General features: G+C 59.2%; 1 protein-coding gene across 1 annotated transcript in view; it reads right to left on the bottom strand.

Moving 5' to 3' along the window:
- Positions 1 to 6,139, bottom strand: part of CNGB1 (cyclic nucleotide gated channel subunit beta 1) — a gene marked incomplete at its 3' end in the record, with an annotated part of 29,975 nt that extends 23,836 nt beyond the window's left edge. Inside the window, exons 1-10 of the mRNA XM_082005632.1 lie at positions 5,929 to 6,139; positions 5,508 to 5,565; positions 5,261 to 5,390; positions 4,992 to 5,034; positions 4,740 to 4,821; positions 4,570 to 4,651; positions 4,147 to 4,186; positions 3,650 to 3,800; positions 3,468 to 3,543; positions 2,872 to 2,908 (exon numbers count right to left, since the gene is read on the bottom strand). Coding sequence (XP_081861758.1) covers positions 2,872 to 2,908; positions 3,468 to 3,543; positions 3,650 to 3,800; positions 4,147 to 4,186; positions 4,570 to 4,651; positions 4,740 to 4,821; positions 4,992 to 5,034; positions 5,261 to 5,390; positions 5,508 to 5,565; positions 5,929 to 6,052 — 823 coding nt within the window. The 5' untranslated portion in view covers positions 6,053 to 6,139. The remainder of the gene's footprint in view (positions 1 to 2,871; positions 2,909 to 3,467; positions 3,544 to 3,649; positions 3,801 to 4,146; positions 4,187 to 4,569; positions 4,652 to 4,739; positions 4,822 to 4,991; positions 5,035 to 5,260; positions 5,391 to 5,507; positions 5,566 to 5,928) is intronic.
- Between the last annotated feature and the right edge of the window lie 10,990 nt (positions 6,140 to 17,129).

Here is a 17,129-nt window from a genome sequence, read left to right on the forward strand (position 1 = left end):
CTCTTGCAAAGCAAATAGCGTGGGTCTGACCCACGACCAACCCTCTGCACCTCCCAGGGGTACCCGTCCTACCACATCAGGCACACACCGGAGAAGCAGGAGGAGGAAGCGCTTCCACATACTGTAAAACCAGTTTATTTTGAGGTCTGCCCAACAACAACACTTACATGTGCGTAGCCAAATTAATAAGAAACGTTGAAATTCAACTACAGAAAGGCAGGAAACCTACCCACGGTTGGCTCTGTGCCGTCTTCACCCACCCCACGGAGCCCACACCGCCTTTAGCCCGTTCCCTCTAGATCTCCATTCATTGAAACCCAGGACAGCAACCAGGGACATGGCTTTTAAAACTCATCACAACTTTTGGATACGTTACATGAAAACGGGGCAAATAAATACTGAAATCGTAGCCTGGTACCAGCAGGTTCATTATAAACACTGGGGTTGGGGCTCAGGGTGGTCGCTTGGCTCATGACTCATTGTTTTGGCTGCCTAGATCATCCTAAACAGATGCAATGAGGCAGTGGGAGACCTTATCATGGCCTTTCAATATATCAAGTGGGCTTATACTGGAGATGGAGAAAGACTTTTCACCAAGGCCTGTAGCGACAGGACAAAGAGCAACAGTTTTACACCGAAAGAAGCTAGATTTAGATCGGACATAAGGAAGAAACGTTGTACAGTAAGAGTGGTGAGACATTGGAAGAGGTTGCCCAGAGAAGCTGTGGATGCCCAGTCACTGGAAGTGTTGATGGTCAGGTCGGACAGGGCTTTGAGCAACCTGAAGACGGCCCTGCCCCGTGGCCGGGGGGTCGGATCGGATCACCTTTGAAGGTCCCTCCCAACCCAAACCATACCGTGATTCTATGGTCCGCACTAAAAACCTGGGGTGTAGGGGCTCGCACCCCATCCAGCCCAGCGCGCCCGCACTGGCCGCGCCTGCCCACATCCCTCCGGGCTGGAGACAGCTCCTGGAGGTTCCCTTCCCTGCCAGAACACTCCTGCTGCCGCAGTTGCATCCGAGGAGCTGTGAGCTTTGGGAGAGAGCAGCCATAGCTGGGGGTAAGGAGAGTTTGGGGTAAGTTCTCCCATAAGGAGAGCCCGGGCAAAGGCTTTTAACCATTAACTCCCACCTATTCACCTAGAGATTAACCTCGCCCGCCTGCGTTTGCTGCTGCAAACCAGAGCCCTCGCCACTTGCTGGTAGAAAACACTCACTTAATGGAAGAAAAGCAATAAGAAGCTGATGAGAGCTTAAAGAGCTTTATAACATGACGTCTCGGAGGCAGAAGTCGACTAAAAGATGCCTGTGGGCTTCAGCTGGAGGTCTCAGGGGTGAATATTTGGATGCTGGGGCGGGGTGTGAGAGGGCCAGGACTGCTGGGAGGCTGCAGCAAGAGGCTTTCATCCCCTGAGGTGTCCTGAGTGGTGCTTTCCTACCCTCTTATAAATTATAGCTCCTGTCTCATAGACATCATCCTGCAAAACCAATAGCTCGGGTTCCCAGAGCCAAGAGGGAGCCGGGACGGGGGGGCAGCCCTGGGACTGGGGACACGCAGCCAGCATCCCTGCACCAGCCTCGGCGCCCCGCCGCCCCGCTGGGAAGGAGCTAGAGACCGTTTGCAGGTTCCCCTTTGCTTTTCCTCCCCAGCTACGCTTTCTCCTCGGGTTGGTCTCATTTGGTTGTGGGAAGGGCTGGCTCGCCACGGTCTCCGTTTTCCGTTTGTTTCAGAGGCGCTAAGCCCCTTTGCCCCCTGAAACAAAAGGAGAAGGAAAACATTAATGAGCGTGCTGGCAGTTTGGTGCCGGGGCAAACCTCTCGCTCAACCCAATCGCTCCCTTCCTCGGGCAGATTAAGTGACCTTGAGGTGCCTCAAGGCACCAAAGCGAGCTGTAACGCAAGCCAGCCGCCCGCGCAGGCTGCGACCGCATCCCACGGGCTTTGCCTCTTCCCAAGGTCCACGGCAGCGCTCACGTCTCCAGTTTGTACAAACACGCGGAGAAACGCCTTCCCCGCGGGATTTCCCGCTCCGAAATCCCACCAAGTGGCTGCCGGCCCGGCGGGAGCAACCTCTCGGCACGTCAGCGGAGGGACGCACGGCCTCCGTGTGCCGCGGCAGCTCCCCGCTCCCATCGGCGGCTCCCGCAGCCTGACCGACCGCTCCTCCCCGGGGACAGCGCTTGCGCGGGGCTGCGTGCCGTCGCCCCTGCCCGGTCTATCGCTGGAGGCAGCCGTGGCTCCTGGCCGGGCCCCGCATTTTGCTCAGCACGCCGCGGCGCGGCTGGCACGGGGAGCCAAGCCCATCCGCCCACGCAGCCGGCTCTCGCTCCCCTCCACGGGCAGGCAAGCAGCGCTGCGAACCCCGCGCTGTTTTCCTGCGGCCACGCAGACTCACACAGAACGCATCTAATCCCGGGATTTTGTTTTCCCAAGGTACCTCCCTAGACATCTCACCCCCGGCTCGGCAAACACCGTCCAGCAAACATGCCAAAGGGGCTGATGAAGGGGACAGGCTCGAATTCCCTCATAACCCTTTGACCAAATCCCACCAGCTTGGCAAACATCCTCTGGCGCAGCTTGAGGACAGACCTTGATACCAGCACTAACCTCAAACCCCGGGACTCGGGGATGTGGGATGCTGCGCCTGGAGACTCCCACGGCCCGAGTTTTACCAAGCCCACGCCACGACGCCGGATCTGCTCCTGCTTCTCAAGCGGCAACAGCCCCTCGTGGCTTCCCCGGGGCTTTCGGGCGCTCCCCAGCCGGCACCCACGGGAAGACCAGGGGATAAAGGCCACCGTCCCTCTTCCCAAATAACCTCTCTGACCTCGGCAAGCTAACCGGCACGGTGAGATGGAGCAATCACTCACTTTCTTCCACAGGACTCGAGGTTGCTGCGGCCACTCCCTGCCAGAAGGAAAAGGGAAACATGAGATGTTGTCCGTTTTCAGTAAACCTGAAGTATTACCCTAAATGCCCTGTTTTTCAGTAAACGTGTGCTTTTTACCCCGAATGCCCCGTGTGATTTGTCGGGGCGTATTGGATGGCTCGGCCGCGGGCACGAGCATCCCCACGCGTGACGGTGAAGCACAGGAGCACGTCAGTGAGCTTGCCCGGGTGGAAGGGGAGGAAAAGAGAGCACGTAAAGCTGCTGCTGCTCCTCCTTGGAGCTGGACCGCACCTTGGTGAGGTGCCAGGGCCCAAATACCAGCTGGTGCCCCACAGGAAGGCGAGGAAATGGGAAAGCAAGCACACGCTACGGGTTCTCTTGCTGCTTAGAAAACCGGGATTCGGCTTCATCAGCTAAGCGGGTTGTGGGGGTTTGTTTTCTTGAAGGAGCTGGGTGACAGCCCAAACCACAGCAGGTCCTGGCACCGATCTGCTGGCATCTGCATGGCAGGGGACGCCCACCCCACCGGGGACATGGCATTCGTGCGCCGCTTGCTGACCCAGCAGACAAGCATACCTGCGTGTCCTGCTTCTCCCTGGTCACGGGCTGCGGCATCACCTTCTCCAGCCCCTGGACCAACCAGGCAAACACCCTGGGGACCAGAAACCACCGTTAGACCCGGCTGCCAGAGCCTTTGCTCCCACAGCAGCCAGTCCCTCCGGCCACGGTACCCACGCAGAAGCTGCCGCCGTGGTTACCTGCTGCTGTCCCCGGCCAGGGACCGAGGGATGAGGGTGGCCACTGGCTCCAGCTGCCCCTCGGCTGCTGCCGGCTCCACTGCTCCCGGGATGCTCTGGGCGGCTGAAACGCTGCTTTTTGACTTTCCCTGGGTTTTAGTCCCTTTTGTGCCTGCTCAGGTTTATTCAGAAGAAGGGGGATAGGCAATGAGCAGTCACCTTACAAATTGTTGGGGAAAGGGAGCAAGGAAGGAAGGGTCACCTCCCACCGAGGGACAGGCTTGGGGGAGCTCCCTGGCAGCCTCTCCCCCGGGGACCCAGCCTGGGACGAGGGGACAGGCGGTTTGGGGACAGACGTGGCGTAGGGGCAGCGCCGTGATGCTGGCACCCGGCACAGTCGGTACCGCGCAGCACGGGGACGGAGCGCAGCCCCGGTGCTGGTGCCTGCTTGCACCCAGGTTCTCGAAGGCGGTGTCCCCTCTGAAAGGGGGGGATCTCCAGGAATGGGGATCGCTCACCTCCCACCGCAGCTTTGCACTTCTGCTCCTTCGGCTCCGGCTGCGGAAGGACAGAGGGACGTGGCAAAGCGCTGTCTGCAGCCCCACGTCACCCTGGGCAGGCATGTCCCCCACCCCAAGGGGACCCACATGCAGAGCCCCACACACCCTCCACTGTGGTTTCGGCCCCATTTCGTTGATGAGGACCATTAAACCAAGACCCCCCAGCATTGCTGGCACCAGCAGGTCCCGAACAGAGGGGGCCCCCAGCACGCAGCCAGGCCAGGGAGCACCAGGATGGCACCCCAAGGTCTCTTTTGCTCTGCTGAGCTCCCCGGGGACTTTACTCCCCAAGGTCCCAGCCGAGGACGAGGACAGGGAGCCCGCTCCACTGTCACCTCTGCCCGGCAGCCCCCCGGTCTGCCCCGGCGGGGCGGTGCTCACCTCTGGCTTTTTCGGCATCTCTGGCTGCGGCACTATCCTCTCGAAGCCCTGCGCCAGCCAGCTGAGCACCCGTGCTCCTGCCCTGCGGGGAGAGCGTGCCGCGGTCGGGGAGCTCATCCTGCGCCCCTCCTGCCCGCCCGCATCCCCCGCCAGCCTCCCCGGGGACCCACCAATCCGCCGTGCCAGCATCTGAGCCGTCCTCGGACTCGCAGCCGTCCAGCTCGTCCTCCTCTGGATCGAAGGGGGTTATCTCTGCAAGGAGAGCGGTGCCGTGGGGCTGGGGGAGAGCCAGGACCTCCACTGCTGGTCCTCCCATCAGCCGACTCAAGGAGACAACGGCACCAGCGTCACCGCGCAGGGAGGTGGGAGTCCCAGAAAGGCCCCCAGGATGCTGCAAGCTGCGGGCTCCCACCTCTCCTTACCCAGAGCATCCTCTTCCTCGTCCCTGAGGATCTGGACCTCTGTCTGAAAAGCCAAACAGACCGTCTCACCCAGCAGCCGAGGTGGGGCTCATCCCTCAAGGTGGGAAGGGAAACCTGCCCCTTCCCCAGGGATGGATGAAGGCAGAAGCCCAGGCAGAGCAGGTTTAGTGCTCCCAGTTAGCATTGGGAGAGCGATAGGAAGGAAAACAAAGACAAAAAGGTAAAAAGAGCCCAAAGACACCAGACTGTTGCCCGGAACTCTCACCTACCTGATCGGGAATGTCGATGCTCGTCTCAAAGCTCTTCCCGAGCGCCTGCAGCATCCCTGGGGCTGGGACCGGTTGGGGAATTACCTTCTCCAGCCCCTGGGAGAGCCAGGAGAGCACACTGCTCCCCATGCTGCCAGGGAAGGGAGGGAGTCAGGCTGGGACCCCCCGTCCCCGGCAGCCAGTCCCCAACCGAAAGCAAAATCCCAAGCAAACCATGTTGCACGCTGGAGGGTGCAAGAGCAAATACCTCTCAAACACAGAGCCTGTGTCCTCGGGGACTGCAAATCCCACCTTCTTTTCCATTTCTTCAACGGCAGCAGGAAAAAAGAAAGCTTCCGTCACCGCTCCGCCAGCCCCCGGCATCCCGGGCAAAAGGGCTACCCCCGCCAAGGGGGCTTACCTTCCACGCATGGGCGCTCAGCGGCACCCCCGCAGCCACCGGCCTTTCCCGTCGGTGCCTTCAGGGTAAAAGGCAGAAGGTGTCAGCACGAGGCGCCGGGGACTCCGTCCCCTGCTCAAAGCCGGCTGCAGACTCCCAGCAGCGCGGAGCGGGGACGCATCCTGGCCCCCATCCCTCCCCGAGGATGCTGCGGAGCAGCTCTGGGTGCCGCAGCGCGGACGCAGGGGCACCGGGCGTCTCCCCGCTGTGCTCGCAGGGTCCCTGGTACCCCCCCAAACTGGTTCCCCGCTCACCTTAGCTGGCTCCGGGTCCCGCACTGGGGACGGGGGGGTCTCCTCTGTCAGATGGGGCACTGGGGGCTGGGGAACCACCCGCTCGATCCAGCCCAGCATCCCGCCGCCTGCGGGTAGCAAGGAGGGGCGTCCAGCCGGCGAGAGGCCAGCAGCAGCGGTGCAGGCTCCCCAGGGAACCCCGGGGTGCGCCAGCTGCTCACGCCGTCCCCGGGGCAGCCCAAAAAGGTCCTTGGCGTCCTTCCGTTTCCGCGTCCTGCTTGAGCAGCGTGGCCCTGCAGCACGGCCAGACCAAACCCGGCTCAACCCTTGACCTTCACCGTTATCACGAGCAAACTACCCCCTCTATTTTAAGCTCACAGGCTCGGTTAAACTTGCTTTTCCTAAATGTAACCACTCAGTTAGGGTTTGGGGTTTTTTTTTGCACAGCCCTCCACGGCTAGGGTCGCGCAAGAAGCACTCATGAAGCCACAGCAGATAGATCACAGAAACCATGATGCTCTGCTCAGGGTCCTCTACACCCCCCTTCGTTTTTCATTTGAGGGGTGAAAAACAACATTAATTTGAGTGGAATTTGTTTATGAGCAGGTTCACGTCCCAACACACGTATCGACTCCTTCTGCCCCTCGGGAACAACTCTGCTCCACCGCCTTTCAGCCGCGGCCCTGGGGCCATGGTGGCCACTGGGGCAGGTACCTGCCTGGGGTGGGCAGCAAAGGCACTCGCTGTGGCTGCCAAGATGTTGATGGGGTAGGTAAAAATAAGATGTTGCAGACCAGGGATTCAGCTGTTCAAGCTCTGTTTCCTTGGTCTTTTTGGGTCCCCCCACCCCTTCCCGGTGTGGCTCCGGGCTGGGATGCAGCACCAGCGAGCTGAGCGATGCTGCACATTCCCACGCTTGGGCACAGGACAAGGGCTGGGGGCTCTTGCCCGGCTCCAGCTGGGGATGTCTTCTGCTGCTGCCCCCTCCAAAGAGCCCTGCTCTGCTCAGTGAGGGGCTCGGGAGCATCTCGGGCAGCCCCCACACTGCTGCTCGCAGAAGACACCCACGAAGGGCAAGAGAAAGCAGATCCCTGAACTCCATCCAGCCCAGCCAGGAGACCACATGGGAGTTTTGATCCTGGGTTAACATATGGCCCCAGTCCCATATAGCAGCAGGTTACAGGCTGGAAGCTGCTCGGCACTGGGCTCTTGGCATTAACCCCTCGCTCAGCTTTCGGGCACGCCGAACACCTTCAAACCCCTTGAGGTGTTTCATCGGGGGCTGCCCAAAGCCTGGCATCTTAAACCTTAATGAGCCGAGGTTCCTCCCTCGATATAAGCTTGCACGGCTATAAAAGCCTGGAGCTTAAGCCTGTCCTCAGCTCGGGAAGGAAAGCGGAGGGCTGGGGCCCTTCCTCTGGCACATCCGAAGAAGAGAGGAGCAGAAATATTTGTGGCTCCCCAAAAAACTTGCTGCTGGAAGAAAGAGGAATAAGCAGCCAGGATCTGCCTGCGACGGCACCGAAGAGCAGGCAGCCACGTGCAATGCCCCCGTGTCGCAGGCACCTGCCGGTGCCACCACCCATCGTGTCAGCTCCACGGGGCTCACACCAGCGGGCGAAGGGCCCCAACCTCCAAGAGCAAGAAGCGGGACGCAGACCCGCCATCCCCATTCGGAGCAGGGAGCACCATGGCCTTACCCTCCCCTCCAGCATCACATCAAACCCCTCCACATCACCCAGCTCCGTCGCCACGGACCTGCTCCATCGCTCCCCCGCCACGGCTCTGCACCCCCACCACGGCTCGTCCTCCAGCCCCGGTTCAGATCACCAAACCCCCCCGCCATGTGCAGCAGTGACCCCGCAGAAACCCCAGCCCGTCCTTCACCTCCGTCGCTGCCACTTACCCCCACACGCTCGCCGCCACCTCCCCGGGAAGCCACTCCTGGGATGTGTGGGCTTCCCTCGGCCACCACGGCTCACCACTGACCCCCCAAACCCACCCCAATCCGCTCAGGGCTCTGCGGGGATTAGCCCAGCGCAGCCCACAAATGGGATTACCAGCACCCAGCTGTCCTGAACGCCCTGGCTCCCAGCAGCCAGCCAGGTTTTGGTGCAGCACAGCGTAAAGAAAACCCAAAAATCAGGCAGGTTTGAGCATCCTCAAAATCCCTGGAGCTGCCAAAGCTACCTCGGCACTCAGCGGCCGGGTGCAAGCCCAGCAGCGCTGCAGGGAAGGCTGTCGTCTCACCCAGGTGCGGGTGGGCACGGGGAGGGGCAGACAAGCAGCCACGGGGCTGCCAAAACCCCATGGGGTGACGTGAGGGAGATGTGCCGAGGGCGATGTGCCCGAGGATACTCCACCCGCGGCTCTGCCCCAGCCCCAGAGGATCTGGGGCAGGAGGCGGCAAATCTGTGCCGGGCTGAGCTAAGCCTCCCCTTGCTGAGCCTGCCAATTGCTGCTTGATCCGTTTACCTCCGGCCCCGTGTGACTGCCGGCCCTTCCCATCGCCCCCAATCCTGGTGCCGGCACGGCTTCAACGGCGCGACATCCAGCCCCAGCTTCTGTCTTTGGCCAGAGCTCCCCGGAGCAGCGCCGGAACCCGCTGGCCCGATTCCTCCTCCCCTGCACCGGGGGTGTCCCAGCCTGGTGAGCAACAAGTACCCATCCTGGCCCCAGCCCAGCATCTCTGCAGCTTTGATTCACAGCTAGGGAAACTGAGGCACAGAGCAGAGGTCTTCCAAATCGCACCTCGTCCCCCACCTGCCAGGCCCAGGGAAGCCGACCAAAAGGCATCCCTGTATTTCTGAGATACTGTTCACTCTGAAGCAGAATGATGACTGCTTACAGCTCAGAATTGGCCACTGATTTTAATGGAAGAAACATGAATCAAAGGTGCTTGCCACACTGTCCCTGGCCTCATGGCTACCAAAACCATCACCCAGCCTCAGCTCTCCTCACTTTGCTCCCCGTGAACTCAGCCAGCAGAGCTGTCCCTGCCCCAGCAGGAATCGGCAGCAAACCCTCCACGGTGGCCAGGAGAGGAGTTCAGGCCTCCCATCCCAGGCCAGGCAGATGTGATCATGCCGGTTTCCCCCTCCTGGGGGTGGGCTCAGACCCCCAGCCCGCGGCTGGCACAGCATCTGCTCGCAAACCTCCGGCCCCCGTAGCACGACGGAATCGGGGTCGCCCCCGAGCACCCCTTCACCTCCCCAGCCTCCAGCCCTGGCACAGCCACTGGCCAGTGGTCCCAAGGGGCGAGCAAGGCGAGCTGCATCCCCGAGCACGCCGAAGCGCCGAATGCGTGCGCCGTCGTCACGTGGAGCGGGAGGCCCACCGCGCCGCTCCTGCCCTGGCAGGGGGACGAGCCCAGAGACGGCTGCCACCGGGATGCTGCCTCCACCACCAGGCTGCAAGGGGCCAGGGGCACCGAGCGCTGGGGCAGGAGATGTGCCAGCACCCAGAACGGAAAAAAAAAAGCCTCAGTTTAATCTGTTAGCCACTTCAGCTGCCCCAAATGCGCGCCTCCAGGCAGGGGGGCAAACCCTCTGCTCCCTGCTGGGGCATGGGTGCCGACTCCTGCGCTGGGGCTGGGGGTGGCAGGGGAGCCTCAGCTCTGAAAGGAGGGCACGGGGGCTGCTGTGTAACGTCTTGAAAACCCTGGATCACCAGGACCACCCCCCCGGCAAAGGGAGCAAGCTGTGGTGGGTCCAACAGCCCCACGTGCGAGCTCCTGGGGAGCAGCAACGGCTCCTGGACAGGCGCAGCGTTGAATCCACTTTTTGCCCCTGCAAGTGGCAGCAGCAGTGGAAGCGGCACAGGCCCAGATCCTGCACCCCTCGGGGTGCAGCCTGGCCCAGGTCCCACCTTGCAAAAGGCTGCCCAGGTCCCACCTGAGAAGACAGCACTGCCCAGAGGAGCAAAGCGACGCAGGGACTCTTTCAAGTGGACTTCTTCTGGCTGAGGCTCATGAAATCCTGCAGCGAGGGGTTCAAATAAAAGCAGCAACTGCTGGTGGCTAAACCTGCATCTTCTCTGCAGACACTCTGGAGACACCTCGCCTTCGAGCCAGGCCTGCCTACAAAGGTCTTTGACTTATTTTTGCAAGAGAATGCCCAGGAGGAACCCCAGGGAGGAAGGGGAAGGTTCAGCTTCTCACCTGGGCGACGCTGCCACTGCTCCTGGCACGTTTGCTGGAGAACTACTTTCCACCCGCTTCTGCTGTCCTTTCATGTGCATCCCGAGCTGTTATGTTCATGGGGTAAGGCAGGAGGGATCGGTGATGACACCTGCATGGAAAACAGCTGCCAAGTAGGTAAGGTCTTCTGGAAAAGCAACCAGACCTTAAGGGGCTCTTAATGAGGTGCCGAGAGGATCCTGCTCCTACCAACTGCTCCTGGTCCTCCCCCAGCCAGAGCCTGGGGCTCCGGCACGTGCAAAAATTATGCAGCTCCGCTGCCATTTAGGGAAATCAAAGATGAGAAAGTAAAAGCCTGTGCAAAGCACCGGCAGCACTGATGCAGTTTGCTTGCCTGCCCTGAGGATACGGAGTATTTCCTCAAATCACAAAGTTCAAACAAGGGCACAGTGCAGGACTATCAGCTGCGGTTTAACTTTTCATCTTCCCATGGAAATCATCCAGCTGGGAATGAGAAATTAGGGTGGCTGGGAAAGGTATCGCCCTTCTGCCACCGGGCACGATCCTGCTCAGTGGCACTAACACCCTCCCAGGGCTCAGCACAGCTGCCATGGAGGGACCGGTGACCCGGTATCCGTGTCAGCAAAGAGGAAGGGGGTCCTTCCCCGAGACATGGACATCCCTCCCCCTCCTCCTGAGCACCTCTCCACTGTAATTTAAGGAGTTCTGAATGCAGCAGCCAGCCAGAAGGGAGGCTGAGATGTCTCCCAGGACATCTGGGTGAGTGCCGTCCCCACTCTTGCCTCGGTTTTGCATCCCATCCCCTTCCCAAACCTTCAGCCAGAAGCATTTTCTCAGTGATCCGGAGACACACACACACCTCACCTGCCCTTGGGCATGGGATGGAGCAAGCCAGGTTGTCTGCGGCTAGCGGGCTCCTCTCTTGCTATCACAGGATGGGGGGGGATGCAAAAAAACCCTCTGGGAAAGCTGAAACGGTTGTGCGTGGGGCTGCGGTCCTCAGAGCAGAACATGCATCAGCTTCTGCTTCCTTAAACAGGCACTCCTTCCTGGCACACAGAGAATCCTGCCTGCCCCTGCCCTGAAGTCCCAGCAGCAAGCTCTTCCCTGGGGAGGGAGCCGTCCACCTCTAGCAAGGGGCAAAACCACGCTGCAGACTCTGCTGGCTCTTGCTTTTGGCTCCTGGGAGCCTGCCCGTATCCTGTGTCTTGACTTTTGGTTACCAGGCAGCCAAAACATCATTTCTCCACCAAAAAAGTTCAGGGGAAAGAAAGAAAACGTGTGTGTGGGGGGGAATCAAGCGGAGACAGACAGAGCACAAAGACAGACAGGGGAGGCAGTTCCCAGCACACAGCCTCCGCTCCAGAAATCTTACACACCCACAGGAAGATATAAATAACTATAAATTTATTAGTAAAGCAAAACCATTTGACACTCACACAGAAGAGCGGGATTTGTTAATACAATATATATACACACATACATGGAGTATCATCTTAGAAACACACGGAGAGCAGTGTTAAAGGCACTGCAAGCCACACAAACCTCACCATCCTTGGCCGCAACTTCCCATAGCCCTGGAAACCACTGCCGGAGGCATGAGCCCAAGTTAGGAGGAGCCTGAGAACCTCGCCAGCCATGAAATCCCTCGGATCCACGGCTCGGAGGCATTCGGAGACAAGCCCACGGTCCAGCTCCCACCTGTGGTCCTGCTCCCCCCGCCGAGCATCCTGGGCACGCCGCGAGAGCAGCATCTTCACATCCAGAAAGCGGTGGAGGCGGCTGCCGGGAGATGCTGCAGAGGGAGCCTGGCAGCTGGGGAGAAGCCGTGCTCACCAGGGCCCGGGGGAGAGCTGCCATCCCCAAACCGTGCCGGCCTGCCGTTATTGCATCTTAGCATTACACCTGCGTGTGCAGGAACCTTCCCCCAGGGTGAACTTGCCACCCAAGAGAGGAACTCCGAAGAACGAGTGTTTTTGCTTATTATTAATAGCCAGGCTCTGGCTGCAGCCTGGATTTGATGGTAAATACCCAAGGGAAGTGTAGAAAGTGCTCTCCTCCCTCCTAACAGTGCAAGGCCAGGTTTGAGCGCCCAGAGATGGTCCCAAACCACTGTCAGAAGATGCTTTCCCCCTCGTCCTCCACTCCAGCACGTGGGCCCCAAGACCAGCGCGTGAACATCTTCCCACCCAGATTGCAGGGATGGCATCTGCTCCCTGGAGAGCTGGCAGGGCTGCCTGGGCATATCCGTGGTCCTGGGGTGTCCACGCCACGGCTAACTCAGCTCAGCCGCCTGCCTGATGCAGACAGCCGCTCCGCAGGCATTCCCAGGGGAACTGAGCAGTCCGACCCCACCCCAGCACCATGACTTCTCCCCAAGAACGTCTGACAGCCCTTCATTGACTTAAAACCCCCAACCTTGGAGATGTGGCAAAGGGACCCATCACTGAAACGGCCACTCTCACCTCAGTGCCCGTTTCCTACAGCTCTGCCCTGGCTCCCGGTCCTGGCTCGGACTTGCTCACCAGAGCCAGCTGTACCACGGACACGACCCAGTCGAGCCAAGCTGCCAGGTCGCAGGTATCACCCGTGCCCTGGACGACCTCCCAGGGGAAGGACCAGAAGCACCCGCTGAATTCCAGCAAGATTCGGGTCCCAAACACCTGACATCAGTGGTTTGGTATCACCTGGATCCAGCTTGGGTGAGGAACGGCAGGGGAAGGAGAGGGAGAAGAGACATTGCAATCAAAATGGAAAAAGGGATGAAAACCAAACTGCTGCTCACAACTAAAGAACTGAACAAAGGGCAAAGAAGCCTAGATCTTATAAAAATATAAGCAAAATAGCTGTGGAGGGGAAGGGGCTGAGACGCAGCTAAAGACATCCTGTAGGCAGGGTAAGGGGAAGTGAAGATCGGAAAAAAGCCCAGGTAACAGACTACCTTCTTCCTGGACCAGGAAGCCAGAGGGACAGCATCCCTAGAGAGCAGGATTTATCTCCTGGACAGCATGCACACCGTCTTCGGCCAGCCTAACCCTCCCCGCTGCCTCCCCAGCAGCATCCCATGCTCAAGCTGCCTGCCGAAGGGGACAACCCTTCGGGAGGGACCATCCCCTATTCCAGACCTCCTCAGACAGTCTGGCAACCAGGTCTTGAAGACATGTGTGAGCACTTGCCGCTTGCTGACACAACACCAGCTCCAGCACGGCGACCCTCTTGGGTGCCGTGGGCGAGAAGCGATGAGAGAGGCCAAGCGGAGGCAGCGCGAAGAAGCCCGAAAGTCTCTTGAAATAAACGTCAGAAGCGAAGCGCAACACAGAGCAGAAACACTCTTACTGCCATCAGGCTTTGGCCACAACTGCTCTTTGGTTTGAAAAAGAAACACCAGCAGTTGGCAGAGCACCCTTCGTGGTGTGATGCCCACAGGCCATCGGCCCCCAGGCCAGCCCCTGCCTCCCCACCCAGCGCCACACTCCTGACACTCACGCACCTCCTGCTATTTCCATCACACCTCACGGTACAAAACATGACCTAAAGGCACAGCAACAGAGATCAACCTGCTCCCCCGCCCGCCTGTACGCAACACAGCTGCTTCCAACTAGGCAATCTCCCTATAAAAAAATAACCGAGGCTCTCAGCGGCCGCTCAGCTGCACGGGTAGCCCACCCACTGGCAGCGGAAGCCACCGTGGGCTTCTGCGGGATTTGGGCTGCTGCAGGGCAGCAAGCAAGATGAAGAGGCTGAGTCGCCACGGGCCCACAGCCAGTCCTACTTAATGATGCTCTAATGCCGCACCAAGACGTTTCGAACCTGGAGGCACCCACTCACTGGCTGATGACCTGGACCTGGGCTCATCCCCGCCGAGCTCCCCACAGCACCCCTCTGCCCCAGGCACAGCCCCCGAGTGCAGAGCCCTGACGATGCTCTCTCTGCCCACGGTGCTTACTTGGCCGTTTCCACATCCTAAGCGGAGCCGGAGCTCCTCGCTGGGACTCCCGAGGGCTTTCCCAGCTGCTCAGCACGAGGGAAGCGCTCCCCAACAGACCCTGTGCCCCGCTGGTACCAAGGGGATGGGGTCCAGCAGCTCCACGTCCAGCGCACAGTGGGAAGCTGTGTCCGGGACCCACTGCCATCCTCCTCTGCCCCGCAAGCACCCGAGGCTGCCCAGCCACCCTGGCAGCCGCTCAGGCCCCCGGGGAGGGAAGAGAGCAGGGCACAGCCATCCGGGGGCCACACTAACAATTTCTCCAAACTCCTCCTCTAGCCAGCAGCTGCCCCAGAGAGAAATACAGCCACAAAAGCCCCTGGAGGCTCCAGCAGCCTCCATTTCACAGCCTCCTCTTACTAAAGATGACCCTCTGTGTGAGTTCCCAGCTCTGGGCACTGAACCTGGCTGCCGGTGCCGTGCTCACGCGGTCAGGTCTGTAGGACCTGCAGCAGCTGCGCTGGGCAAGAGCAGAGCTAACCACGGCCCAAGGCAGGAGCGAGGGTTCAGGTGGGTGTCACGCTCCCCGGCTGGCCCCGGTCCCATGCTCGCAGCCTCCATCACCACCAAGCCCTTCTGTAAAGACAGGATTAACCTTCCTTGGTTTTACTCCTCATTTTTACTCCTACAGTAAAGCATACACAGAACTTACTACATATTAAACAGCAAAACCAGCTACCTAGAACCAAAGAGATCTTTAAAAAAACAAGTTATCACATCTCTTTTTTTCTTTTTAAAGATCCAATGTGACATCAAGTTAAACTATACAGTATTTTTTAATTAATATTAACAAACTGTTTAAAAAAAAAAAGAAAAAAGAAAAAAGAAACATGGACAGAAAACTCGGTAGGAAGTTCTACATCTTTGAGGCAGCATGAAGTAAGATAACCATCGGGCCCTCTTCCTTGGGCAGCAGAGAGCAAGGTCTGCTTTAACCTCCTCAAAGCTGTGCGTAAGGAAGACTTAGCCCCTGGGTCAGACCTGTCAATGAACTGTCCCAGCCCCTGAAAACACACGGCGTTCCCCCTCACTGTGCTGGAAACGGAAACAAAAGCCTCTCTCCACCTTTTAGATGAGCATTCCCTACCAGCAAAGCAGGCACAGCCCAACTCCCTGCAAGGTTAATCTGTCTATACTTGCCAAGGACAACGTTTATTAAACTTGTCCTAACCATCTGTGCAGCACACGGGCAACTTACTGGCTGCTGTTCACCAATTACAGCTCGTCATAACGCTCCTACCTCATACGAGGGACAGCCAAGATCACACAAGGGCTGAGGTTGGCAGGGACCTCTGGAGAATCATCTACTCCAACCCCCTGCTCGTGCAGGGTCAGCTACAGCAGGTGGTCCAGGACCGCATCCAGTCAGGGCTTTATCTCCACAGAAGGATATTTAACACCTTCGTATCTCCAAAGCCGGCAAGAGGAAGGCTGGTGGGAAACCTAGTAAGCACGCCTTCAACCTCCAAGGCATCTAATTGGCATGCAATGGGTCTCTTGGTCATCAGAAGCCAGCAAAATCCTGCAGAGGAAAACACCTGAGGCTGTGTTGACCTTGCTAGGGGAAATTTATTTTTAAGTGATGTTTACAAGAACTGTGCAAAACCTGAAAAATACAGAAGAGGTAAAGAAAGAGTAGAGGGGTAAAACAAGACTCCTGCAAGAGGGGAGAAAAATACACTCCTCCTTCACCCACTGCTAACCTTCCCTTCCCCGTGGAGCTGAGCCCACAGGCCAGGAAGGATTGTCCTGGCTTGCTCTGGTTCCCCTCCAGCAAATCAGACACCAAGCCCCTGGCACATGGTGCGGGTTTCCATCGGTGACGGTAACGGCTCTGAAGCTGTAGGTTATTAGTAGTGTTCACCTCACCCTTTAGTGTTCAAACCGCGGGGACGGCCCTTTGCCCGACCCCCCTGGAGGTACGCTAACGGCCCAAGCTATGCAAAGAGGGAAGGGGCCTGGGGACAAGTCTTGGCAGGAGAGCTAGGTCCCTCAGGAAGCAGCTCTAAAACGCCAGGCGCTCAGCCAGGAGCAGGGCATGGAGGCTCTCCTCGCCACGCTCTCCGGTAGCAGTGCAGCACTTGCTACTCTTCCCCGTGCTGCTGGCAGGGACGGGGGAGCGGGCAGGCTCGCTCAAACCCATGCAGAGTGTGACAGCCAGCGACTGCAAAAGCAGCAATGCCAAAGTGCTTTTTGGAGCTGTGTAGCCCCATGGCTTTTCCCTTTCTACACTCTAGAAAGAGGGAGAGCAGGGGAGGTCAGGGTAGTCACATCAACGCTAATGATCTGAAATGGTCCTCTCAACTGAGCTTGGACCGAGAAAGTTGGGAGATCTCAGCAGCGGAAACCTGCTACTTGCTTGCCGAGAAGCACACCAGCTGGGAGAAGGGAGGGCTGGCTCTGCCTCGCTCCCGAGCCCTCTCCAGAAGGAGAGTCACCCAGCCCTCTCCGCCGAACGCACCAGGCAGCGCGGGGGAAAGAGGCCGCGTGCGAAGGGCCGGTGCCCGCAGCCGGTAGCTGAGCTCCCAGCGCTGGAACTGCAGGTACAGCGTGAACTACGGTCCAGGGGACGCCAGGCAACTACAGGCGTCGGTTCCTCTCCCCACCTCCCTCCTTTCCTCTCCACCTCTTTGAGCTTTTCACGTCGTCCGTCGCCCCTGTGATGCAGGTGGCATATCAACCACAGAGGCCAGAGGAAAGTTCACCTGCCCACCCACCGTACCTCCCCTTTCCCCCAAACTCCCTGGAGGCCATCTACAACTGAGGAGAGGGAAGGGGAGGCCGAGGCTCAGGAGCGTCACATGCAAGCTGAAAGCTGCCGAGGGGCAGGAGGCTCACGGCAAGCAGGCAGCCACCTGGTAGGCACCCTCGGCCGTGTGCTGGACGCTGTGCTCCTGCAGCAGGCCCAAGTCCAGGAACCGTTCCCCGCACCACATACACTTGTACTGCTGCTCCCGGGCGTGCACGCTGTGGTGCTTGTTGAGGTGCTCGCGCTGCTTGAAGGCCTTCTCGCAGGAGGGGCACTTGTAGGGCTTCTCGCCCGTGTGGACGCG

This window comes from Phaethon aethereus (assembly GCF_964289735.1).
Source record: "Phaethon aethereus genome assembly, chromosome: 13".
Taxonomy (NCBI): Eukaryota; Metazoa; Chordata; class Aves; order Phaethontiformes; family Phaethontidae; genus Phaethon; species Phaethon aethereus.